Below are 26,373 nucleotides of genomic sequence, written 5' to 3' on the forward strand. Positions count from 1 at the left end.
GCTTCTCACATTCCATGTTCCTATTGTGTACGTCGTACAACTCCAGACTCTCCTTTTGCATCTGTGCACATCAGCCTCTGGGCTTCCATTCTGCTTTGACCCAGTTGTGTCATTAGTCACAGCGCTACTTGTACTTGTCCATTGTTCTTCTCCAGTAGGACCCTTGAATTTAGACAGGTAAAGCAACATGCAGAAATTTGATCTCAGTTTGAAAAAGATCTCCAGGAATTTCCTCAGCCGGAGTTCGCAGGCCTATCTTCCTAAGATATACAGCAGGTTGAGTGGCATTGACTTTTCCAAGGCTTCCTCATAAGTTTCAACTTGGGTCTCATTTCATTAACATAAAGCACTTGAAGACTTTAGATTAATGGCAAGGTCTTCATTTAGTTGGAAGTAAGCTCACAGTAGACTGCTCCACCAACGTTTGGGCTCCCTGACTTCTGCCGTACCAGTCCCAATGGGCACCAGAAACCAGTCAGCCATTCTAATGAACACACTTAGGGAGAAGTCTGCCACTGCAGTGATGCAATTTGAAGGATAGTCAACTTAGGTAACTAGGGTCTTCACACACCAACCTCATACATATACACATACATGTACACACACACACCCAAAACACACACACACAGGAGCTCCCAAAACACACCCATCCACACTCATACGCACATGTGTGCAGGTGCACATGCACACACACACACACACACTCGCTCCCTCACCCACCCACCAGAACAGGTCCCTCCCCAAATGAATCTGCTCAGATAATTACTTCTGAAACCCACATTGTGAAGAAGAGTGAAACCAGGCCATATTCACACCATGCATTTATTCTGCTATTATTCCACTTTAAATACTCATGGCTTCCCCCCCAAAAGCCTGGGAAGTATAGTTTATCAAGGGTGCTGAGAGTTGTTAGGAGGCTCCTGTTCTCCTCAGAGAGCTGCAATTCCCTGAGTGGTTTAACGTTCCAATGGTTAGGAACCAATCAGCATGAAAGGAAGCATGTTAGGAAGAATCTTCTCACCGGCTGACTCACCTCCTTTCACTCTGATTCACTCCAATCAGCAGGAAAAGGCAAGGAAGCAAGTTAGAAGACTCTTCTCAGTGGCTAACATATTCCCCTTTCATGCTAATTGGCCAGTAGGACACTGGAGACCGAGGAGCCCTTCCAGGATCCAGCTTCCAAAATAGTAAAGGGCACTTCCGGGAAGGGTTGCTTTGCCTGTGCTGCCTCTGAGATGAGCTCTTGTCTCAGAAGAAGCTTTTTCAGCTTTAAAATCAGTCATAACGCTCTTTTTGACTGGTAAAGATTTTCTCCTGGTCAGGGAGAAACGTAGAGATTAACCATAAAGCCTATTTTTGTGGGGAGGACTGGATTTCATTTATTTATGAGAGAAGGTTCAAACTGCAATGCCGGACGGACTTTCATCAAGCTCTTGCTGATTACAGCGACACATTTATCTTTTCCTTAAAGAAAAACGGACTTCAACAGGCAGATAAGCATCCTTCTTTCTTTCTATTTTCTTTTTTTACTTGGTTTAAATTGGTGTAGCAAAAAAGAGATTTGTCAATGAATCAGCTGTGAAGATCTTCTAGGCGAGTTTATGGCTTTTCTCTTTCACTAACGAAATTAAGGAGGAAAGAAATCAAAAAAGCTTATCTTTGTTTTTATCGCAAAAAGCTGTCCTGGAGGTGCATTCTAAAGATACCAATGGAAGAGGGATTTCTATTTCGAGGAGGGGGGAACAAAAACTTTTTTTTTGGTCTATTTCATTTTGACGAATCTGCTTGTTCACAACGCCACTAATTGTTTTGATGTTGGGAACTAAGTTTGTTTTTGTATTCCTGAATACATAGAGATAAGGCAGGCTGTAATGTCTACACTGATATAAGCAAGCCTGGAACATTAACCCAATTGTGGCTGAAATAATTTTTGTTTCTGTGGTTTTAAGAAAGACAACCAGGAAAGTGATTGAGACCATGGAAGAAATTATGTTTCAGAAAATAATGGCTGAGATTGAGATAACGAAACAAACCCTGAGACAGGGTAGACAGGAGATGAAAATTGAATTTAACAAAATGACGCAGGAGCTTAAAGAAACAATGGATTCTGTGAGAGAGGAGTTTGATGGGATAGGGAAGCTACAAGAACTGGAGATTGGAACAAATGTGAAATTGGAAAAAGATTTGGAGTTTATGGATGTTAGAAATAGTTTACTGTTTGGAATTCAACGTTGTCTCTGAAGAAATTAATGAAGATTTTGGTGGTAAAGTTATCAATGTCTTGGATAATTTTCTGGACTGGAATGATATGATGGAGCTTGACATAGAAAAAAATCTATGGAGTTGGCTACAGATATGTGACAGTGGAGAAACTCTTAAGAAATGAGCCAGTGCATTTTGTAAAAACGAAGAACAGAGATATGACTTTGCAGCAATATTTCAGCAACTTACTCAGAATTCTTGACTGGAATGATGTGATGGGGCTTGACATAGAAAAAAGTTATGGAATTAACTACAAATATGTGACAGAGCAGAGATGCACCCAGAGCAGAGATGTGACTTTACAACAATATTTCAACAACATATTCAGAATTGATGGCAAGGACATATTTGTGATGGGGGAAATTCCCATCAGAGTCTTGTTATATGACTATGGCTATGACAGCAAGATCATCATGGGATACTGATAATGGATGAATGGATACTGAAACCACTGGATTTAACAGGACTATTGAAGATGGAAGATGGAATTAATATTGATAATGGAAGAATGGTTGTGGAAATTATTGGACTTGGCAGATTTGACGAGATGGATTAATTGATATGTTTGCTTGGACTATGGCTATGACAACAAGATTATTATGGGATACTGATAACGGAAGAATGGCTACTAAAATTACTGGACAACAGGATTATTGAAGATGGAAGATGGAATTAATATAGATAATGGAAGAATGGCTATTGAAATTATTGGGCCTAACAGATTTGAATTAGATGGATTAAGCGATATGTTTATTTGGAGAAAAATTGAAAGATATATCTCTCAAGGAATTGAAACCTCTCTTTGGCTTTTTGTGGAAAGAATAAAATAATGTTTATGAGATTTGATGATTAATTAAGATAACTACTGGAGGAAAGTGATTTTATAATATAATTTTAGAGATAGGATTGTTATATATTGTAGACTTATAACTGATCTGCGACAAATCGGAAGTCAACATTTTATTTTATTGTTTAATTGTTTTTGTTTTGTTTTGTTTCTTGTCTTTGAAAATTTGAATAAAAATTAATGATAAAAGAAAACAAAAAAGTAAAGGGCAAAGACATCCCCACCACCACCATGGAGGACTACACCCTTGTCAGGGAGTAAGTACCACTGAACAGAATGGGCGTTTGCTTCAGAGTGTACATGTATAAGATTGCACTGTTAGCCATCAGATGCAGGTCTATCCCCTGTATAAGATTCCAGGTGTGAACCCCAGCACCTCTCTTTTTGGGGATATAAATGGGCTCTGTATTGGGTTTCAGCCAGCACTGCATGGCCAAGATGTTGCCTTTGTGGGAAGCCGCAGCTGGGATCTGGGGCACGGCTGACGCCACCTGCCAGCTGACCGGCGTCGGGCGGTCTCCCTGGCAGAAGTTCTCGCAGCAGCAGCTGGAGCCTGGGAAGCGGCTGGGTCCAGCAGGCACCATGGTGCAGCTGTACAACTTGCACCCGTTTGGCTCGCAGCAAGTGGTGCCTAGCAGGCAGGAGCCGGCACTCTTCTGCTGCAGGCAAGATGCTAATTATGTTTTATAAAGGATTCCTGCAAAAACAGCATTCAAATCCCAGTCAATGCTGCCTCTTTTTGCTGCTGCTGAGCCCTAGCTGGAGAGGCTGCCTCCATCTACTTCCTTGGCCAGGGAAGAGGGAAATCTGGACAGCTCTTCTTTACAGCTCTTCAAGCTTTTTTCAGATGCAGGAATGTGGATCAGATCAACTGTCTCCAAATCATTCTCTCTCTCTCTCTCTCTCAAGAGAGAGAGAGAGAGAGAGAAAGAGAGAGAGAGTGTCCAACACCCTCCGACTAGTAGGCAGGCAGGCAGGCTCTGTCCTCCCTGCCTTTGTACTTGCGGCAGCAGCAGCCTTCGCATTTCCTCTGCAGTCTGCACTCTTGTTCGCAGCCCCCTTTGTATTGGTTTGCGGCCCCCTTGGGGGCTGCAGCCCCCAGGATGGGAATCACTGCGTTACAGCAAGGGAATGGTGGGGGCTCCAGAGCTCTCAGCATGCTATCCACAGCAGGATCACGGAAGGGGAGTGGAGAGGCCCCTCAGGGGCCCCTGTAGCCCCAGGGCCCCTTGGCCAGGGCCCCACCTGGCTGCCCTTTGGAGCCGGCCCTGCGCACGCACACACACACATTAGTTTTTTCCCAGATGGAACAACTGAAAAGGTTTTAGTAGCAACTAATCTTCACTGTATTGTATTATGTCTGCCTTCAGCATGGTCAAGGGCTAGTTTCTATGCTTTCTTTATTATTTATTTTTAAAAATATTTCTGTCCCACCCTTCTACCTTACCATGGGGCACTCAGGGTGGTTAACGGTGCCATCATATAGTAAATAATGTTTAAAAAATAGATTAAAATACCTAAAATACAAGGGAGTGATATTAAAAGGGGACTACAGATGTAAAACTAGAAAGGGGGGAAACTAAAATTAGTTTCAGGCTATACCTTCAGTCCCTCTGGAACAAGATCATTTTCAGAAGTCTCTGAAACACCATCAGGGGGAAGCACAGCGGGCTTCCTGGGGTAGGGTATTCCAAAGCCTGGGGGCCCCGGCTGAAAAGGCTCTCTCCCGCATGTCTGTCAGTGTAATATCTTTCATTACAGGCACGCAGAGGAGAACAGAGCCAGACAATCTTAAATCACAGGCAGGTACATATGGGTGTAAGCTGTCATACAGGTACAAGTCCACTCAGGTCCAAGGCCTTTTAGGGTTTTATGGGTCACAACCAGCACTTTGAATTGGGCCCAGAAACAAGTTGAGAACCAGTGTAGTTGGTAAAGGACTGGGGTGATATGATCCTCACACCGTGATCCAGTTAACATTCTGGCTGCTGCATTTTGAACCAACTGAAATTTCCAAACAGTTTTCAAAGGCAGTCCCATGTAGAGCGTGTTACAGTAATCAAGCCTCAATGTCACCAATGCATGTGTCACTGTGGCCAAGTCTACTGCTTCCAGGAATGGGTGCAGCTGATAGACCAGTTTGAGTTGGCCAAAAGCACTCCTGGCTACTTCAGCCACCTTATATTCAAGCAGCAGGGTAGGATCCAGGAGGACTCCCAAACTGCGGACCTGCTCCTTCAAGGGGAGTGTGACCCCATCCAGAACAGGTTCCAGCCCTATCCCCAGTGCAGCTTTCCCCTTGACCAGAAACACTTCCGTCTTGTCTGGATTTAGTTTCAGTTTGTTAGCCCACAGCCAGCTCTTCACACTCTTCAGACACCGGTTTTAAGATGAGCACTCCTAAGAACAAGCCAAGAGAAATGTATCAAGCCACTCTAAAAATGAAATTAAGGATAAGCAAAAAGTACAGAACTATTATGACAAAATGCATCTTTATCTGTAATTGTTTTTAAAAGTTGGTTTTGTTACTTTAGAAGAGAGATGTGATCATATAATCAATCTGAGTACTTCATAATGCACAGCCAAGAAAAGGTGGATGGGACTGACATGAAATGTTAATTTTTGGCATTGTATCAAAACTGCAAATATAAACAAGTTTTCAGTGTTTTACTTTGTACAGAAAATAATCTGCAGGCAGACACCTGCACACCATAATTTGCTTCTGATTCAGTGAAATACTTATGAGAGCAACTTTATTTCAGTAAAACTATTCTGGAGAGAAAACAGCACAAATAAAATGTCTTTCAGTCAATGCTTTGAAAATGCAGTTTGCTTATTCTGAAGTGGAAAATACTGGGATTCACAGAGTGTGCATTTTATGGATGTCATTTGCTGTATTACTGTCAAAAGTAAAGGAGTCCAATTTTCTGCCACTTGAATAGCTTATTTTTTAAACTTCAGGCAGAAACATTTTTCTTTAGCACATTTGTAAAGCTCTCAAGAAAAAGCTGAAGGGATCTTAGACATAGATCTTTTCCCCCTCCCCCCTGCCAATTATAACTCCAATTATCTTCTTTTGAGCATTGTAGGAATGTTGTGCTTGTAGAACAGCTAGTATATGTCCAGGACCCAATCCTGCAATGTGAGCAAGGGCCCCCCCAAACACAACAGAGCTTGCTTATAACCTGTTGAAGTACATGAAGTAATATATATCACCACCATCTAAAGTCAGGTCCTCCAGTAAGCCCATTAAGTCCAGAGTCTGAAAGTAGTAACGAGTGGGGTACCACAGGGCTCGGTCCTGGGTCCAGTGCTCTTTAACATTTTTATTACAGTATGGCCCTGCTTACCGGCGCTCTGCATACCGGCATTCCGCTAATGCGGCGGCTTTCCTCCCCTCTTTAAAAGCTGCTTTTGCGGCATTTTGCGGCATTTTGCGGCATTTTCGCGTGACGTGCCCCATTAAAAACAATGGGGTTCCACCTTATGGCAATTTCCGCTTTACGGCAGGGGTACGGAACGGAACCTGCCGTATAAGCAGGGCCCTACTGTAACGACTTGGATGAGGAATACAGAGCATGCTTATCAAATTTGCAGATGATACAAAATTGGGGGGCATAGCTAATACCGTGGAAGACAGAAACAAAATTCAAAGGGACCTTGATAGGCTGGAGCATTGGGCTGAAAACAACAGAATGAAATTCAACAGGGATAAATGCAAAGTTCTACACTTAGGAAAAAGAAACCAAATGCACAGTTATAAGATGGGGGATACTTGGCTTAGCAGTACGACATGTGAGAAGGATCTTGGAATTGTCATTGATCACAAGCTGAATATGAGCCAACAGTGTGATGTGCCTGCAAAAAAGGCAAATGCTATATTAGGCTGCATTAACAGAAGTATTGTTTCCAAATCACGTGAAGTACTAGTTCCCCTCTATTCAGCACTAGTTAGACCTCATCTTGAATACTGCATCCAGTTCTGGTCTCCACACTTCAAGAAGGATGCAGACAAACTGGAACAGGTTCAGAGGAGGGCAACAACGATGATCAGGGGACTGGAAACAAAGCCCTATGAGGAGAGACTGAAAGAATTGGGCATGTTTAGCCTGGAGAAGAGAAGACTGAGGGGAGATATAATAGCACTCTTCAAGTACATGAAAGGTTGTCACATAGAGGAGGGCTGGGATCTCTTCTCGATCGTCCCAGAGTGCAGGACACGGAATAATGGGCTTCAGTTGAAGGAAGCCAGATTTCGACTGGACATCAGGAAAAACTTCCTAACTGTTAGAGCCATATGACAATGGAATCAATTATCTAGAGAGGTAGTGGCCTCTCCAGTACTGGAGGCATTCAAGAGGCAGCTGGACAGCCATCTGTTGGGAATGCTTTGATTTGGATTCCTGCATTGAGCAGGGGGTTGGACTTGATGGCCTTATAGGCCCCTTCCAACTCTACTATTCTATGATTCTATGATCTAACCATACCACTTCCTGTCTGTACAGAACATATAGAAACTTATTTATTTTATTGGTGAACAGATTAAGATGGTCTGCTCCCAGAGACTAATGGAATTCACAGGATTCCTGAATGCCCTGGGGGAGTTCCTAGTAGATAGAGCAGGTGACCCTGTTGAAGCCCATGTCACACTGTGGAACAGTGAGGCATGTCAGGCTCTTGACATGGTTGCCCCCGAGCATCCTCTCCAGCATTGTGAAGCCCAGTTTGCACTTTGGTACACCAGTGATCTAAGGGCAATGAAACAGTTTGGACAATAGAGCACATGTGGTGAAAGACATGCTGTGAGGCTCATTGGGCACAAGTAAAACATCAGAACTGTGACTACTATGTGGGGTTGAGGGAAGCAAAGAAGGCCCACTTGCATCCTCAAGTAGCCATCCAGTGGAGCTTTTCTGTATTGTTAGAGGTCTGGACATCACCTCCAGAAAATTGAGTTTTAGACCCTTCAGAGGTTCACTGTGAATTGTTTGCAATACACTTTGAGGCCTCCATAGCAATCTTGATACCTCATCCACATCTACTGTAGTCCCCAATGAGGTGTCCAGTGCAATGTCTGCTGCAAGTTTTTGGGAACTGTTTCAGTTGATGCAGCCTGATGATGTAGGCAAGGTGCTTGCAACAATGTGGCCAGCAATGTGTCCTCTCGACCCTAGCCCTTTTTGACTTATTAAAGCTTGCCGAGGAGGTTTGACTGAGTGGATCCAGGGTATCGTCAATACACTGATGTGGGAGGAAGTGGTTCCAGCCACCCTGAAAGAGGCAGTGATCTGACCATTCCTGAAAAAGTCCACTTTGGACCCATTGGTTTGCAACAACTACCGCCCGGTTGCAAATACCCCCTTCTTACGGAAGGTGATTGAGAGGGTTGTGGCGCAGCAATTGCAAGTACTCTTGGGTGAAACAGATTATCTTGACCCATTCCAGTCTGGGTTCAGGCCTGTAATGGGACTGAATCGGCCTTGGTCACCCTGATGGATGACCTTTATCGGAAGAAGGACAGGGGGGAGAGCAGCCCTGTTATTCTTACTTGATCTCTCAGCGGCTTTTGATACCATTGACCATGGTATCCTTCTGTGCCGACTTAGTGAGATGGATATTGGAGGCACTGTTTTACAGGGCTTCCAATCCTACCTCCAGGGTCATTTTCAGAGAATAGCATTGGGTGATTATCTTTCAGCCCCCTGGCAGTTGTGCTCTGGGGTGTCGCAGGGCACCATCTTTTCCCCCATGCTGTTTAACATCTATATGAAGAACTTGGGAGTGGTCATCAGGAGATTTGGAGCGAGATGCCAGCAGTATGCTGAGGATACCCAGCTCTATTTCTCTGTAACATCTGAATCGGGAGAGGCCGTGCAAGCCCTGGACTGCTGCATGGGCTCAGTGGTGGGCTGTATGGGGGCCAATAAACTGAGTCTGAATCCTAGCAAGATGGAGACGCTGAGGGTTGGTGGTTCCCAAGTTTAGAAAATTGGTCAGTTGCCTGCTTTGGATGGGGTTGTACTCCCTCTGAAAGAGCAGGTTCATTGTCTGGGGTGCTCCTGGATCTATCTACGTCACTAGAGGCCCAGGTGACCTCAGTGGCTGGGAGTGCCTTTTACCAACTTTGGCTGGTATGACAGTTGCAGCAGTTTCTGGACCAGGACAGCCTGACTACTGTTGACCATGCACTGGTAACCTCTAGGCTGGATTACTGTAACGTGCTCTATGTGGGGCTACCCTTGAGGTTAGTCCAGAAGCTGCAGCTCGTACAAAATGCAGTGGCGAGACTGGTCACTGGGGCAGGGTATCACCAACATGTCACACCGCTACTGAAAGAATTGCACTAGCTACCTGTGAGCTGGAAGGTTGTAGTTTTACTGTACAAAGCCCTATACAGCTTGGGACCAGGATACCTGGAAGACCATCTTATACACCCAGTCAATCACTGCGCTGTGCAGGTGAGGACCTCCTGCAGATACCATCTTATCAGGAGGTCCATTCCGCACAACATAGGAGGTGGACCTTTAGTGTAGTGGCACCTACCCTTTGGAATTCCCTCCCCTTAAATATTAAACAGGCACCATCTCTGTTGTCTTTTTGGCACCTACTGAAGACCTTTCTCTTTCAACAAGCCTTTTAAGTAGAGACCTTATCCCAGTCTGTGTCTGTTTTGGAATTGTTTTTTAATATGTTTTTAAACTTTTTTTAAAAAAGGTGTTTTTAAAGCTTTGTTAAAAATGTTTTTAAAGATGTTTTGTTTAAATATATTTTAAAGTCTGTTTTTATGATGTTTCAAAGTGTTTTTAGTGCTTTTGTTTGCTGCCCTGGGCTCCTACTGGGAGGAAAGGTGGGATATAAATCTAATAAATAAATAAATAAAATGTATTTATTACATTTAAACCCTGCCCTTCCTCCCAGTAGGTCTAAGTCTCACAATGTACAGATAATTCACTAATACAAAAAAAAAACTTGTTGTTAAGAACATACCTATAGCCCACAGATATTTCTATCCAACTTTAAAAAGCAGGGGAATTGGGCAGCTATAGTGAATGCACCAGGGGAGCAGGAGACCTGACCTCCTCTCTGAGAAATAATATTGCCCTACAAATTTGTCAAAATGCAAACACAATTTGAGTTGGTCTTTTGCAGTCCAATCTACTTCCTGTATAGCTTGGAAGAATTTAGTAACATGTGCCTCTGAGCATATGGTGAGTAGTGGCAATACCTACCATCTCCAAAGATGGAGAATTATATTTTTGTATGTTTGTGGGTGTTCATCTTACTTTGCTTCTTTTCTGTGTTACTACTGTTTCTACAGAGAATCTAAACTAGAAATTTCTTTCATTATTCATCCTAGAAATCTGTGTCAAATTTATTTTTATTAATTTCAAAGCCTTTTTATAGGTCAATGTCATATGATGGTGAAGACAGCCTTTTATGTTACAAACTGGATATTATGTTCTATTTCTATTTCGGGTGCATTAACAGTTGAATCTGAAATTGCAGTTTGATGTAATATCAGACTGATTACAATATGTTGCTACCTAAGCAATGACTGTAGTTGTTGGAAAAACAAACTTGGCCTGCCCAAATGCATGTTTTCAGCCTGCTATTGCTTAAACTCTAAAAAGGAAAGATGGGCATGGTCAATTAAAAAGATAGAGCACACCTAGAATTTTGCTAGAATATATTTCACCTCCCACTGTTTTATCTTGTGCGAACTGAGACACTCCTCATGTCCATTGGAAACTATTCTGCAGAACAGTCAGTGCCGTTATTGCACAGTTGTTTTTGGAGATTTTTTTTAGCGTTGCAAAGTATTGGTTTACTTCACATATTCTCAGAAACAGAAGAAAAGAAAATGATTTACTATAGGAAACTTCACTAAAATTGCAAAGTAAATCAAACATATTTAAAGTGACTATCTGAATTATATCAACCATTTAATATTGTTGCTTGCTCCCTGCTAAAATAAGATCAGCACAAGACATGTCTTGTTTCTGTTACTTATTCACTATAGCTGCCCAATTGCCCTGCTTTTTAAAGTCTGATAGAAATATCTGTTGGCTATAGGTACATTCTTAAACCACAAGGTTTTTTTCCTATTAATGAATTTCTCTGCTTTTTAATCTGGGAGGTAAGAAATGGGATCCTATGCAAGTTTGCTGAGAATGGATTGATCATTTGCATGCTTATTGAGTTCAGTAGGATTTACTCCCCTGCAATCGTGCTTAGGATAGGCAAAACTGATCATGGGGAGGGAGGCCTGGAGTGGGCAGAGGAGGAGGAAGAAGAGAGGAGGAAGGGAGAGGAGAGGAGAGGGGAAGGGGAGAAAAGGCAGGTCTGATCTTTGCATGCTTTTTGAGTTCAATGGGATTTACTCCTTTGCAATCATGCTATGCATATCCTCCCGGGGAGGGGGGGAGGATGAGGAAAAGAGGGAGGGAGGGAAGGCTGGAAGAAGAAGGAAGAGGGGTGGGGAAGGAGAAGGGAGGAGGGAGAGAGAGGAGAGGGCAAAGAGGGGAAAGGCAGGTCTGATCATTTGCATGCTTATTCAGTTCAGTGGGATTTACTCCCATGCAATCATAGCTAGGATTGGTAAAACTGAGCATGGAGGAGGAGGGGAGAGTAGATGGAAAGAGGAAGGGGGATAGGGGAGCAGAAGGTCAGGGAGGGGGAAGGAGCAGACTTGAAGGGGAGGGGGAGGGATGAAGGAAGGGGGAGGAAAGGGGCAAAAGGGAGATGATGGGAGGGAAGGTTTGATCATTTGCATGCTTATTGAGTTCAATGGGATTTACTCCCGTGCAATCATGCTTGAAAATGAAATGGACTGCCTTCAAGTCAATTCCGACTTATGGGCGACCCTATAAATAGGGTTTTCATGGTAAGCGGTATTCAGAGGTGGTTTGCCATTGCCTTCCTCTGAGGCTGAGAGACAGTGACTGGCCCAAGGTCACCCAGTGAGCTTCATGGCTGTTTGGGGATTCAAACCCTGGTCTCCCAGGTCATAGTCCTAGGATAGGTAAAACTGACCATGGGGGAGGAGCAGGGGGAGGGCAGAGGTAGTTGGAGGAGGGGGGGATTGGAAGGGGATGGGGAGGGGAAGGGAGGGATGAAGGAATGGAGAGGGAAGGACTAGGAGGGAAGAGGAGGGGAGGGCAGGTTTGATCATTTGCATGCTTTTTGAGTTCAGTGGGATTTACTCCTGTACAATGATGCTTAGGATAGGTGAAACTGACCTGGGGGACAGGCAGGAAGGGGAAGGGGAGAGAGGGAGGGGGAAGAGAGGAGATTGGATGGGTGGGCAGTGGGCAGAGGGGAAGCCCCTTTCCTTTCCAAGAGGAAAATGTTGTGAACAGTATCATTCTTGTTCAGGGTTTTCCCCACCTTTTTATTCTACAGCAGGCACATGTAGCCTCCCACCCAAATTTAAACCAAAGCTGTCCCTGACCACATCCATACCACAACTTTATTTTACTTTTGTCTCTGGCTGTTTTGTGTATCACCATGAGAATTTAGTGGGTTGTTAAGCAAGCATTTCTGAGTTCAGGACTATAAATTTTGTAAGGTTTTGTTTTGAAATGAGCTTATGGAAAGCATCAGAATGGCATGGGGCGATTATTTTTTATTTAACGTTGCAGAATGCAAAAAATCAATGCTGATTATAGTTTACAGCCACTCTTGCGGCTGTATAATAAAGAAATCCATACAGATTAGGAGAGTGTTCCCATGAATAGATCTTAACTGGCATTTTTCTAAACTGGTAGAATTAATCATTAATTTGTAAGCAGCTAAGCCTAACCTATCTCACAGGGTAGCTCTGTGGATACAATGAAAGAGAGAATCATGTATGCCACAATGAAGTTCTTGGAAGGACATAAATGTGTTGTTTTTTTTTAAAAAAAAATGTAGTTGTTTACACGGACATTCAATATCACTTAGTAGAAACATTCCTATAGCCCAATGTTGTACTGAGAACCTTTTCTCCTTTTGTTACAGAATGGAAAATAAGAAGCAATCGCAACTCTTCCAAAAATGAATCCAGCCGGAAATGTATATAACTCAGAGGAGGCCATCACATTAAGACAGAAATCAGATCATACTGCATAGGATTTTTTATGTGTACCTTGATGTATGGAGCTTCAAGAAAAGGTTTAATACAAAACCATTGTTTGATAAGCTGTGTTTGTCCATGTTTGTGGTAGTAACCTGAGCATATATCTCTGAAACCATGGTGATTCTTTCCATTTACTGAGAGTAGGGAGCAGAGCCTCTATGTTTAGACAAGGAGAAGGAATTAGGAGAGAATGCACAACAATGGTAAGATGATGAGGGCAGGTGCTGAGTGGCAGCTGACAGGAGGGGGCAGGCAGCCATAAAGAATGTCAGGCCTAAAGAGGAACATATCCATCAACTTGTTTCTCATTTTTCCAATCTTAAATTGAGCTTACCACATTCCCGCATCAGTCTGCAAAGTCCTCACAAAAATTATCCGTATTTGAATGTGCATTTCTTCTAATATGCTTGTTTTGGTATGCAGTTTCGTCTAATATACACCTTTTTGCAAGCAGTTTCCCCTAATATAATGCATATGTTATTTTCATTAATATATGCATTTTCATGTACACTTTCCTCACAAACAATATATTCCCATGTGAAGATGAGGGAGGGAGGGGCTCAGATTGCGATACTGTGACATCCACATTGCTGCACACTCACCTGAACTGACAAGATCTGAATAGGGTGGTTTACAACAAATGCTATTGGAGATTGCTGATTCGTAGGGTCGCCATAAGTCTAAATCAACTTGAAGGCACATAACACACACAACACACAGTATGGCAAGAGCCTTCACACTCTTCCCTCTTCACAACAGAAGAAGGATTTGCACCTAAACATGGTTAAGCAAATATAGAAAATATAATAAATACCCAAAAGAGCTTCTAACATGCTGCACATCACATATTGTCGAACACATACAGATCACTCATTGCATGTAGCCACATCCAAAAGTGGCTGGAGCCCTTGAACATTGACACAAACTTACCATTCAACTCCTCTAAGATTTGCTTATCCGGTTTGAGAGCTATCCAGAGCTAATAACTGAAATGAGGTGGGATTACACCCAGCCCTGTAACTGGAGGGGTGCAAATGGCGACACCACTATGCTAGAGCTGTGCTCCCCCCAATTTTGGGGGGGAGAGGAAGAATTGACTTCTTTTATATTTGTGACATGACAGACAAGGACAACCTCCATTTAAAGAATTATAGCTTGTTTTAAGAAAAGGAGCTATTTAAGAATAGGACCCTGAATTCAGTGAATAAGTCAGGGCAAGGGCACAACAAAAGCCTCATTTGGAAGAGCCCCCAAAGGTCTGCTTACTCAAGATCCTTCTTGACTGAAGGTGGATGTTTCATGATCACAATCACCCTAAAATTATTTAAGTTACCCTAAAAAACCAGCCTGTTTAAGTGAGCCTAAAAAACCATGACCCTTGAAGAGTTAAATATTAGAACTTTGTATTATGGACTAGAGTTAGATTCCATCCCTTGGGCTTTCCTTTGCTCTGCTTTTCAGTTTCAGTTATGTTCTCTACCCAGCCAGCAATAAAGAAGTGTATTTATTTGCCTGCATTAAGGAGTAAGAGCTTGTTTATTCTGCAGTTATTATAATGGGTAGGGCAGGATTGGATACTAATTGCTAAAGGGTGAAATAAAGAAATAACTTAAAGTGATCTGACAAACATTCTACTCTAAGTTACCCTTTACTCTTTTAAAACACTCACTATACTCACAATCATACTGGCTATTTTTTCTTCTTTTTATTGAATTCTTGATGGCAAAGGATGAAAAGAGCCCTAGAGAAATAGAAATATTGCAGTGTACACTACAGTTAACTAGCTGGTAGGTGGGTGGCTACCTATGCTGTAACTCAGGCCTAATTTCTGATTTTCCCAATAAGTGCAGCTCAGCATGAGGCCTTTTCAGGTTTTCTGGACAGAAAAATCAACCCAGTAAAAAAAAAAATCCAATTGCTTTCTACAGTTAGTTTCCAATTGCTTAGTTAGATCTTTATACAGCAGTTAAAAAGTTTTCCCTTGATTATTTTGTCCAACAGGAAGAAAATCTAACGGTCAGGAACAAGACTAGAAAGGAGGGACTCTCAAGGATGAGTTAACCAGCACACCCTAAAGTATTTATTTTCTCTCTGCCCTTCCCTAAACTTGTAGTATGGACAAGCTTGTTTTTCAGGTGGAATCTAAAACTGAGATACCCAATGAAGCATCAAATCCAGCTCAGGAGCTCACTGTAAATACCAAAGTAGTTCATTTCACAAAGAATAAGAACACATGGACAGACTACAGGTGAAAGAGGACTGTAACTATAGGTAAAGTCAAGCTTTTGAGTCTGGCATTCCTAGGAATCTCTCAAAAAAGGGTGAGACAATTCAACAGATTAAACTTCATTCATGTAAGTTAATGTTATGGAAATTTGTATATATACAGAGATCATCAGCGGTCTGAGATGCGTGTGTGCCAGTGTGTGTATTTACCTAAGTAGCAGGCATTTACCCTGCATTTAGATCACTGAGAATTAAGACTTAGTAAAATAAGAAAAGCTACTTTATTTACAGAAATACACAGTAGATAGGAAAGGCATACCTAGTTCTAACTAACCAACTAAGTTGGAGGCATAATGCCCAGACGTGGGTATTGCCATCATGGCTCAAGAGAGAGAGCAAAGACAAAGATGTCTCCTTTCTCCTCGGACAGTTGAAGAAGAAGACAAAGGAAGGGGAGGCAGATAAGCTTCCCTGAGCATATCAGTTTAGAATGCAAGGATGTTAGGTAGAAAACAGCACAGGTAAAGGTAGGCAAGCCTAGCCAGCTGGAGGACCCTAACTCTATCTTCCTTCTGGAATACAAACAAAAGAACCCAAACAGGCGTTGCTCTTGCCCCACTTCCAACAGTTAACACATCCTCTGGATAGAGGAGTAGCAAGGGGGAAGGTCACTGTCTTCCCCTGGCCTGGCCCTTACGTCCTGTCCATCAGTGAGAAGGGGATTGGCTTGTGCCTCCTCCCCCAGTATCGCACCTAGAAATGTGGCTGCCCCATCTAGCAAAGAAGGCTGGCTACAGGGTTGATTACACCCACAGTTTCTATGAATCAAAGTGCTATACTTATTTATTACAACACTTTTTCTGGCTGACCAAGTCAGGTTTTGGGGTTAGAGCTTTCCCCCCTCCCCTTTCCCCATTGTTAGTAGATTGGCATGTGTCTGGTTGATAAATGCATGCAGCTTTATAGATATTTTTGGTGCATATACCCAGAAAGCCATCACTGGCACAGTTCTACAAAGCTGGGAGGGTAAATATTCCAGTGAGCTGTGGCTTGGTTGTGTGATCTAAATTAGCTTCCTTGTGCTTATCTACAGATGAAGTTGCCCTTTAGCTGATACAAATCCAAGAAACTTCAGTTCAGCTCCAGTCTATGGATTTTGTTTATCAAAGAATAAAGAATCATTCATGTCATTTGAAGGCTTTTGTATAAAGCCTCAAAGTTTCCCAAATAATCCTTAAATCAGGCCAGATTCTAATCTCCCTCATCTGCTGCAGGACAAGTTTGACAGGTTGGGTGGGGTGCTGGTTTTCTATGCAATTTAGCTAGCAGATCCCAGGAAAAATTTGTCATTTTTTTCTTGAATGAATTAAAAACAATCAAAATATTACTAAAGAGATTGATACAGAGTAGTTCTTGCTGCAGAAATCACCCACCTTGCCAATGTCTGGTGTGCAGATACTTCACCATTCACATTCCTTGCTTGGGATATATACAGCTCCCCTATGAACAAGTGTATTCCACTCAAAAATCCCATGGGGCCAAGGTTACCAGAAATCATACTAGAGTATCTGGGCTCACTCCAACAATCAGTAGGCAGGCAAGATGGCATTTCAGACACAAAGGATTAACCAGGAACGAAGTGCACAAAATTGCACCAATTCAGGGCAACAGAGGACTCACGAAAAAGCTAACAAGGTAAAGTCACATTTGGATACACAATTACAGGAGAGGGAAATGAACATTGTGAAGCTCCTTGTGGGAGCAGTTCAAAGCCCCTGTTTGTGAAAGTGGTGTGGTAGTTAGAGTGCTGGACTAGGACCTGGGAGACCAGGGTTCCAATACCCACTCCACCACGAAGCTTGCTGGGTGACCTTGGGCCAGTCACAGCCTCTGAGCCTAACTTACCTCACAGGGTTGTTGTGAGGATAAAATGGAGAGGGAGGAGAACCATATGCGCCACCTTGAGCTCCTTGGAGGAAAGGTGGGATATAAATGTAATAAATATATAATAATTATTATTATTTTCAGGAAGACTATGCTATAGACTCATTTGTCCTGGAATGCCCTTCCTCATCTTGTGACATTGTTTTCTGGATGGACCTATTGCAAGTGGGCTCTCTGGCTAGAGCAAATCAAGAACATTGCGGTCTCTAGAAACCAGATCAGGAGAATGCCAAGATAATTCCCAAAGGGAGATATTTTTCTGAGGATTTCAGCTGTGCTCTGTTTGTGTGCCAGTCCATAGCAGAGAGAGAGGTATTAAAATGAAGTATAAAATAAATTAATTTTAAGAACTGAAACTTTTTAAAATTCATTGTTAAAACTGAGAGGTTCAGTCTCTGAAGCAGAAATTGTTTGAAAGGTCATCTGAATGAACAGAAAGCTGTTCATCTGGCACCAAAAACACAATAAACTTGATGCTAGATGACCCTCTTGGGGGAGGCTATTCCATAGCTACTGAAAAGGCCCTCTCCTGTTTCTTAATACCCTTCCTGCAGGGATTGAGCTCCTGGTGAAGAGTTCCCACCACTGGCAATAGGCTCATGGACATGGTACTTACACTTAGTAAGCAGATTCCTTTGTCTTCTGAGACAGGAGACAGCATGAACTAGGATTCTGTTTCAAATGTAGACAGGTCCATTTCTCTTCCTGTTTATTATATTCTTAAACTAACATGAGGTCATAGGTGTAGAGTTACCAGAAAGCGCAGACACCACATTATGTTGAAGCTGACCGCTAACTTTCTTCCCACCCACCTCTTCTCCTTCCTCAGCACCATCTAGTGGCCCTCATGCTTATATATAGCTAATAGGGACTGGGGAGAAATTTGTTCCATTTTGCATTTAAAGGCAAACCTACCTACACATTCTGGGGGAAAATGAGAAATACAGCCATTTATCGACATCTGCACTTCTTGGAATTTTGCAGTGCAGTTCTCCAGCCACCTGTACAAAAATGCATAAGGTGTCCATAGAGATACACATATTCATGAAAATAAATACAAAAGTACATTGTTATATTAAGGGGGAAAGCACACAAACATGTATGTTAGGAGGAATTTGCATTAAAATGCTGATGTTTTTCCTTGAAGACTTTTCTTTTAAATTGCAGACTAATGTGGAAATATGGAGAACTGAACTTAAGATTGGAAAAATGAGAAACTGAGAGAAACCAAAATCAACAGTTTCGCCCATCCCTGTTAGCTGATACTACAACAGAGTGCTGTCCTCAGTATGGAAGTATTCTTGGTCCCTCATTTCAAGCTAATGGTGTCTTGATTTCCTGGAGTTCTGCCATTTAGCCTTTGGATGTAGAGAGTTTCTGGGACACTACGAGGCATGGCTGCCATCCCATGTGCGATATATTTTATTTATTTAGTTATTTATGTTTGTATTTATTTAAAGCTGTCTCTCTCTCTTTTTTAACTTCTTCAGCTGGAAAACATTCCCAGAGCAGCTCAACAAAGGTCAGTAATATAATGGTCTCTGCCTTCAGGGTCACAGTCTGAAAGACATGACACAAAAGGAAAAGGGATTGGAAAGGAGTTGGAAAAAGAAAATACAGGCACTAGTTCACAGTTTATATTTGTTTGGGTCTTAATACCTCACTTTCCACAAATATACCTAAACTGGTATAAATATAATTTTAATACAATAACATTCAATTAAAAACTCAATTCCCCATGTTGATTCTACTAAATTAACAAATGTTAGGTGAGTATAGGAACTGGGGGATGCTGGTTGAGAAAAGATGGACTTGTACATCTTAACAGAGGTAGTCCTAACAAAGGCTGTGCGTGTACTAGTCGGCTACAGCAAAACTTTTGCATTGGCTGTACCTGGAGGGGTAACGGGTTGATCTGCTGATCAATTGCGAAATCTGCTTGAAGCTGATTTTTTAAATAAAAAAATGCACTCGAGCAGCTCCCACCAGGTTTTACAGTAAAAAGGGGCAGGGGCTGACGAGTGCTGTGCCCCCATTTTCAGAAAAGAGAGGTAGTCAGATGCACTGGAACTGGCAGAATAGTAAATGTGTCTCTACCCAAAGAGCACCAGGCTCAAGGTCCCAAAGGATGTTTTACTCCTTGACTAGTTCCTTAGTTCAAAGAGATATTTCCACATTTGGCTCTCTGTTCTTTATTCCCCTTGTTGTAAGAGCTATTTTTGAATGGCAAGAGGTTTTTTTGTTTGCCATCTGGTCTTGCACATGATCAATCAAGACCAAAAGAAAAAGCTGTAGGAAGCTAAAGCGTGGCATTTTCAGTGCATGGTCACTGCACCAAGAGGCAGTAGCAGCAACAGCAGCAGAATCAGCCTATTCCACACAGGGCTATGAATTAAACCTGCTTTCATATTCTGTGGGGTGGGGAACCTGGGCAAAGTGGATGCTTTTTCTTAGAGATCATTAAGAACATAAGAAGAGTCCAGCTCGATCAGAGAGCACAGGCCCATCATCTAGCCCACCATTCTGTTTCTGACAAACACCCAGCCATTTTTGTCTGAGGCATGGACAAACAGGGGCACGAAGGCAACACCCTTACCCTGTTGTTTATCTTCAGCATCTGCTTTCAGAGTCATCATGCCTCTGAATCAGAGCTTGGAAAAGTTACTTTTCTGAACTACAACTCCCAATCCAATGGCCATGCTGGCTGGGGCTGATAGGAGTTGTAGTTTAAAAAAGTAACTTTTCCAAACTCTGCTCTGAATATAGAGGTCCAATTTAGCTATCATTGTTAATTGCAACAGATAAACCTATTCCCCCGCAAATGTGTCTAAATCCAATCTCCAGTAAAAACATATTCAGTTATGTATGATCCTTTTTTAAAAAAAAAATGACATTTTTATAAAACAAACTGAATGAGGCATTTCTTGAGTGACAGCAGCCGAATGTTTAGCTGAACCAATTAATGAGCACATTTCACATGTCAAATAGCTGTACTTTGTGAACAATCTCCTGTGAGTTAACATTTTTTGTGACAGTTAGAATACACACCTACCTAAATGCATTTTAAGAACCAGTAATGAGGAAGTGAAAATACCCAGGGATATAACCACTAATTCCATTATTCTCTTAATTATTTGCTGGTTATCTTCTCCCTGCTCCCTTAACTAAAATAGGGACTCTGCTTGGTTGTTATTTTTTAATCTGCTTCAATGCAATTAGAAAAAGTACCGCTTTCTATACCTTTACTTTGGACTTGTATTTTTTCAAAGGACCAAGTGCAAAAAAAGAAAAACTGCTTCTGAAAAGCAGGAAGAACAGAACAGAAGAAAGTAATTATTTATAGAGTGACCCAGGCTTTTCTCTTTATTGGCTCAGTGACCAATTACTTCTTGAAAGAGAAAGAACCAACAACAGCCTTGAACTCTACCTACTCTGCTGACCTTCACACAGTCTATCTTGGTGAAAAAAGTATAAGGCAAAAATGACTATAAAAGCTCTCCAATTTGCTAGTACAAAAAAAAATCTACCATGTCATGCTTCATTTCTGACTAATCCAACTTCAGCTAGCATAAACATACATAAGCTTCTATTGTCCAGAGAAAAGGTACAGTTCAACTCATGTTTTGGAAGGGCCAGCTACAGCGTTTACATTCTTTGTATTACTCACTCAGCCACATGGCTTTATATGCATTACTTTCCCTCCCTACAAAATGTGGTGATGGCCACTGGCTTAGATAACTGTAAAGGGGAATTAGGCTGCAATCGTAGCCCCACTTACCTAGAGCCCCACTTACCTGGCTGTAACTGAATTCAACAGGACTCACTTCTGAATAGTCATGTTTGGGCTTGTGCTGTTAGACAATTTACTAGAGGATAGGTCAACCAGCAGCTACTGATAGCAAAACAGAACTTCCGCATTCAGATGCAGCATACCACTGAGTAACAGTTACTAGGGGATTAACAGCAGGGGAGAACTACTACCTCCCTGCCTAGCTTGTGGGCTTCTTGAAAGCGTCTGGTTGGCCACTGTATGAAAAAGAATGCTGAACCTTCAGCATGACCTAGCAGGCCTTTTCTTTTGTTCCTAGAACACATATCTATATGTAGGTTAACTCAAGGTCACTTTTCACAACTAGAAAAGCATCCTCAGTCCACATATATTGAGCTATTTTGAGGTACCCAATGTAGGCAGATGGGAAGCTGCTAGATCCATCTAGTTCATTATTATCGTCACTGATCTCATCATAGGGTTGCCAGGTCCATGGCCTGAGACTGATCCTGTATCTTTAGGAGAAGAGAAAGCCAGCCAAGTGCAGGTATTCTTGCAACTCTGTAATGGGAAAAAACACAAGGTGGAATTCTCCCTTCCCCCTCGACAACTTTTAAAGATACAGAAGACCTCTTGGAGGCTAGGCCTGGCAACCAAAAAGTCTTCTGTATCTTTAAAAGTTGTGCAGGGGGAAGGGAGAATTCCACCTTGTGGTTGTTCCCATTACAGAGTTGCAAGAATACCTGCACTTGGCTGACTTTCTCTTCTTCTAAAGATACAAGATAAGTCTCAGGCCAAGAACCTGGCAAACCTATCTCACAAGGATTTCAGAAGCCACCTAGCACTGGTTAGTTCAGACAACTTCCTAATTTCTGGAGGAATCCCAGAGTCTTCTACAAAGTAACCTTCACATCTGCCTCCCAAACCATCACTGCCATATAATGTAAGAGAATGCTTCTGCCCAGTCATCATGAGGATGGGTAAATATCAAGCTGCAGCTGCACCTTTAAGGTTGCCAGTAACTCCTTGCCTTCCATCAAATTTCTCCTTCTCTCCAGTTTGTCTCTGACCCCGCCCACCACTAGCATGCAGCCCCCAGAAGGTTGTGCATGACATGAGGGAATATGTGCTTCAGGCTGAAAAATGTTTCCAGCCTCTGTTCTATTTCATCAGAGCAGCTAAGCCAATGACAACCAGAGGGGCTGCAATATCCAAAAACACAATGTATAGGCCCATTGTATCATCACTGAAACTCAGCCAGTGTCAACAAGAGGAAAGAGAAGGTAGAGAGAACAGTCCCAGGAGAACAATACAAGAGTGACAACCTATCTGGATGTTTGTATGCCACCTTGAGCTCCTTGGAGGAAATATAGAATATAAATTATTATTAATAATGATGATGATGATGAGGTGTTAAATATGTGATTGGATTTAATATGCATATATTGTTTTTTCTTCTAAATAACAGTGATAGGAACCCCTGAAAAACATGAGGACCATAGTGTTAGGGAAGAGAATTAACTATTTCCCCAGCCTTGAACTCAAAATTGTCCTGCTGAAGCTGCTGTTTGCTCAAGGAGGAATGTTCGCATTGGTAACAACTAGGGATGGAAAGATCTATCAATCTTGGTTCTCTCAGTTTCTTATTTTTCCAGTCTTAAATTCAGTTCACATTTCTGCAGCAATTTGCGAATTTCATTTTTAAAATCCTCATGAAAATTCTCCATCATTTTAGTGTGAATTTCTCCTACTGAACTCATATTTGTATTATTATTATTTCCATTTATAGACTGCTTACTATCTAAAAGATCTCAAAGTGGTTTACAATAGAATACACAAGGTACAATAAAAAAATACCAAATTAATTTAGAAAGCAAAATACATAAACAATATCCATATACATTATTATTATTATTTCCATTTATAGACCGCTTACTATCTAAAAGATCTCAAAGCGGTTTACAATGGAATACACAAGGTACAATAAAAAAATACCAAATTAATTTACAAAGCAAAATACATAAACAATATCCATATACATTATTATTATTATTAAGCAAACCAACAGGCATGGATCAACTCACAGGAGGATTCCCCTAGCAATATAGTACAGCCCAGATGTTCCATAATGCAGAACAGGACCAGAGACAACATAGTGCATCTTTGCTGGTTCCAGGCACTCAATCTCCCCATCTGCATTTGTGCAATCTCAGCCACCATGAGGATCCCAGGCAGAGTCCTCAGGAACTCTCTGTCATAGGCGAGGGTGCTGGAAGCAGACAAAGTGGATGAGAAGTTAGACGTGAAAGAGCAGTTTTGTATGCAGTTTTGACTAATGTACACATTTTTGCAAGCAATGTTTCCTAATATAAGGCACTGTTGTATGTTACTTTCACTAATATATTCATCTGCATGAACACTTCCCCCTAATATATGTATTTTTGTAAACAGTGTTTGGTTGGAGAACTGCATTGCAAAATTTAGATAAGTGCAAATTTTGAAAGATGACTGTGTTTCAGTTCTCATATTGTTTCAGAAAGGGCAAATCTTATAAATTTGGTTTTGAATGAGAACCAAATGTAATTTCTCTTCCAACCCTAGTTATACTGGATGCTTCCCTCCTTTGGCTAATAGCAACTTGCACTTCGTGTGTGTGTAGAATTTTCCTAAGGAAAGGAAGAGGAAGTCTGAAACCCATCCATGTACCACAGTCCTAACCTGATCCCCACCAGCAGCATCACAGTAGAAACAGCAGGCACAATTTAAATGCAATCACATACTTAGCATCACATCTGTGTTGCTGTAAGTAATCATTTACTTCTAAATGGATTGGCCTAGGGCATTAATTGGCTTAAATCCAGGAAGAAAGGGATGCAGCACGATCAGAAGGCGATTCCATGGCAAAGAGATTTTCTATGAAAAAAAGATGTGGCATGAAAAATACCATGGGAAAAAATTGGGGAGAACATTAAATCTGTATGTATTGTGTTATTTCTGGGACATAATTTTTTTAAAATCTAAACTGTGTTTACTTCGTTACAGGTATCTTTGTTAGATAAAGACCACCTTGAAGGGAATAATGGATTTCCTGAACTTTACTGAACAAAATTATACATTGGAACAAAATGGGACATCAGAAGAACTACGTAAAAAAGTAACATCCAAGATCTTGGTTTCTCTTACACTTTCAGTGCTAGCAGTAATGACAACTGTCATCAACTCTCTAGTGATGACTGCAATAATTGTGACACGGAAGCTCCACCACCCTGCCAACTATTTAATTTGCTCCTTGGCAGTCACTGATTTCCTGGTTGCCATCCTAGTCATGCCCTTCAGCATTGTTTATATTGTCAAAGAGACCTGGATCATGGGACAAGTGATGTGTGATATTTGGCTTAGTGTTGACATCACTTGCTGTACCTGCTCCATCTTGCATCTCTCAGCCATCGCTTTGGATCGCTACCGAGCAATCACAGATGCTGTGGAGTACGCCAGGAAGCGAACACCTAAACATGCAGGCATCATGATTGCTATTGTGTGGATCATTTCCATCTTCATCTCAATGCCACCATTATTTTGGCGGCACCAGTCTGCCAGCAGGGATGACGAATGCATCATTAAGCACGACCACATTGTTTTTACCATCTACTCTACATTTGGAGCCTTTTACATCCCACTGGCATTAATTCTGATTCTTTATTACAAAATATACAAGGCAGCTAAGACTTTTCACAGAAGGAGTGTGAGTCGTGTTCTCAAAGAAGAGGTAAATGGACAGGGCCTCTTGGAAGCAGGTGAGAAAAGTTGCCGGCTAGCTTCATCAGCATCATGCACAAAAGATAAAACAACTAACCCTTCAGGAGATTTGGACAGTATCCATATCTCTTTGAGAAGCCCCAACTCTGAGTCCAAGAATGAGAAAGGATGGAGGAGACAACGGATTTCTACCACAAGAGAGAGAAAGGCAGCAACTACCCTTGGCTTAATTTTGGGTGCCTTTGTGATCTGCTGGCTCCCCTTCTTTGTGAAGGAGGTGGTTGTTAATACCTGTGAACGATGTCAGATTTCAGAAGAAATGAATAATTTTCTGACATGGTTGGGATATATTAATTCTCTTGTTAACCCCCTGATTTACACAATCTTTAATGAAGATTTCAAAAAAGCATTCCAGAAACTTATCCAATGCAAGAGTTATCTGTAAAAAAAAAAGTACTCTTTGGTTGACTGGTTTTTGGGGCAAAAATGGATTCATAGTTCTGCTAATAGTGGAACTATGCCGCACTGGAGAATTCATTAGAATCTAGAAGGTTGCAGTGGGAGGCCATAAAGTTTCAGGGATATTGTAGACTGAACATTCATCTCCATCACTGATCTGGTGCCATGACCTTAGTACCACAGCAGTACTGGAGGTCTAAGCCTTTTCTCCATGCCTTCTCAGTATCCTAGAACAAGCTGGATATGGTACATTCTGGTGGCAGAACTAGACAGAAGTTGGGTGAAAATCTGGACACAAACACACACATAAATCCAGGTCCACCAAACTTTTTCTGGAGCACATCTATAATATTTACATATACAGCAGGGGCCCGCCCATATGGCGGGTTCCGTTCCGGACCCCTACCGTAAAGCGGAAATCGCCATAAAGCGAAACCCATTGACGATAATGGGACACGTCGCACGAAAATAACGTCAAAATGGTGCGCGACAGAAAAAAGCCGTAAAAACAGAACAAGCGCCTTAATGCGGGGACTTTCCCTAATTGAAAGCCGCCGCATTAGCGAATCGCTGCAAAGCGAATCGCCGTAAAGCGGGGCCCTACTGTAGCTGATTTCTAATAACACTAGCTGTGTTAAAGAAAAAACACTGAGACACCCTCCTAGCAAATATCTCTGTTTTGTATCATTAGCATCTCACAGTGAATGTTGTCTACATGCTAAGATGTAAACTTTAGTCATTATATTTATTGGAAATAAGCTCACTACATGCATAGAAAAGATTTGGGCCTATTCAGATGAGTGGAAACACTCAATGTTTAAGCTCATTGATCATCACATCACATCCAATACTTTGGGCTCATCCAGAAAATAGCTCTGTGTGCTCTTGATCGCATGCCGTAGTATGCAACTGGGAGTGCAGGACGCATCCCAAGGAAAGGCAGGCGTCACTTTAAACTAAGATGATGCACAAGTATTTTCCAATACAACACCA

General features: G+C 41.9%; 1 protein-coding gene and 1 long non-coding RNA gene across 4 annotated transcripts in view; one reads left to right on the plus strand and one right to left on the minus strand.

The window, feature by feature from the left end:
- The window catches only part of LOC133385921 (uncharacterized), a 67,256-nt gene extending 49,050 nt beyond the window's left edge, over positions 1-18,206 (minus strand). The window contains exon 1 of the long non-coding RNA XR_009763017.1: positions 18,013-18,206. This is a non-coding gene — a long non-coding RNA (uncharacterized LOC133385921). The remainder of the gene's footprint in view (positions 1-18,012) is intronic.
- The window catches only part of HTR1F (5-hydroxytryptamine receptor 1F), a 215,421-nt gene extending 190,055 nt beyond the window's left edge, over positions 1-25,366 (plus strand). Inside the window, exons 2-4 of one of the 3 annotated variants that reach the window (XM_061629505.1) lie at positions 13,109-13,261; positions 18,887-18,918; positions 24,208-25,366. In XM_061629505.1, coding sequence (XP_061485489.1) covers positions 24,245-25,366 — 1,122 coding nt within the window. In that variant the 5' untranslated portion in view covers positions 13,109-13,261; positions 18,887-18,918; positions 24,208-24,244. Of the gene's footprint in view, positions 1-13,108; positions 13,262-18,886; positions 18,919-22,096; positions 22,146-22,480; positions 22,501-24,207 lie in introns of those variants that run through there. The other 2 variants (XM_061629506.1, XM_061629507.1) reach the window with 2 other exon arrangements.
- The last annotated feature ends 1,007 nt before the right edge of the window (positions 25,367-26,373 follow it).

The sequence above is a fragment of the Rhineura floridana genome, chromosome 5, assembly GCF_030035675.1.
Source record: "Rhineura floridana isolate rRhiFlo1 chromosome 5, rRhiFlo1.hap2, whole genome shotgun sequence".
NCBI classification, from domain to species: Eukaryota; Metazoa; Chordata; class Lepidosauria; order Squamata; family Rhineuridae; genus Rhineura; species Rhineura floridana.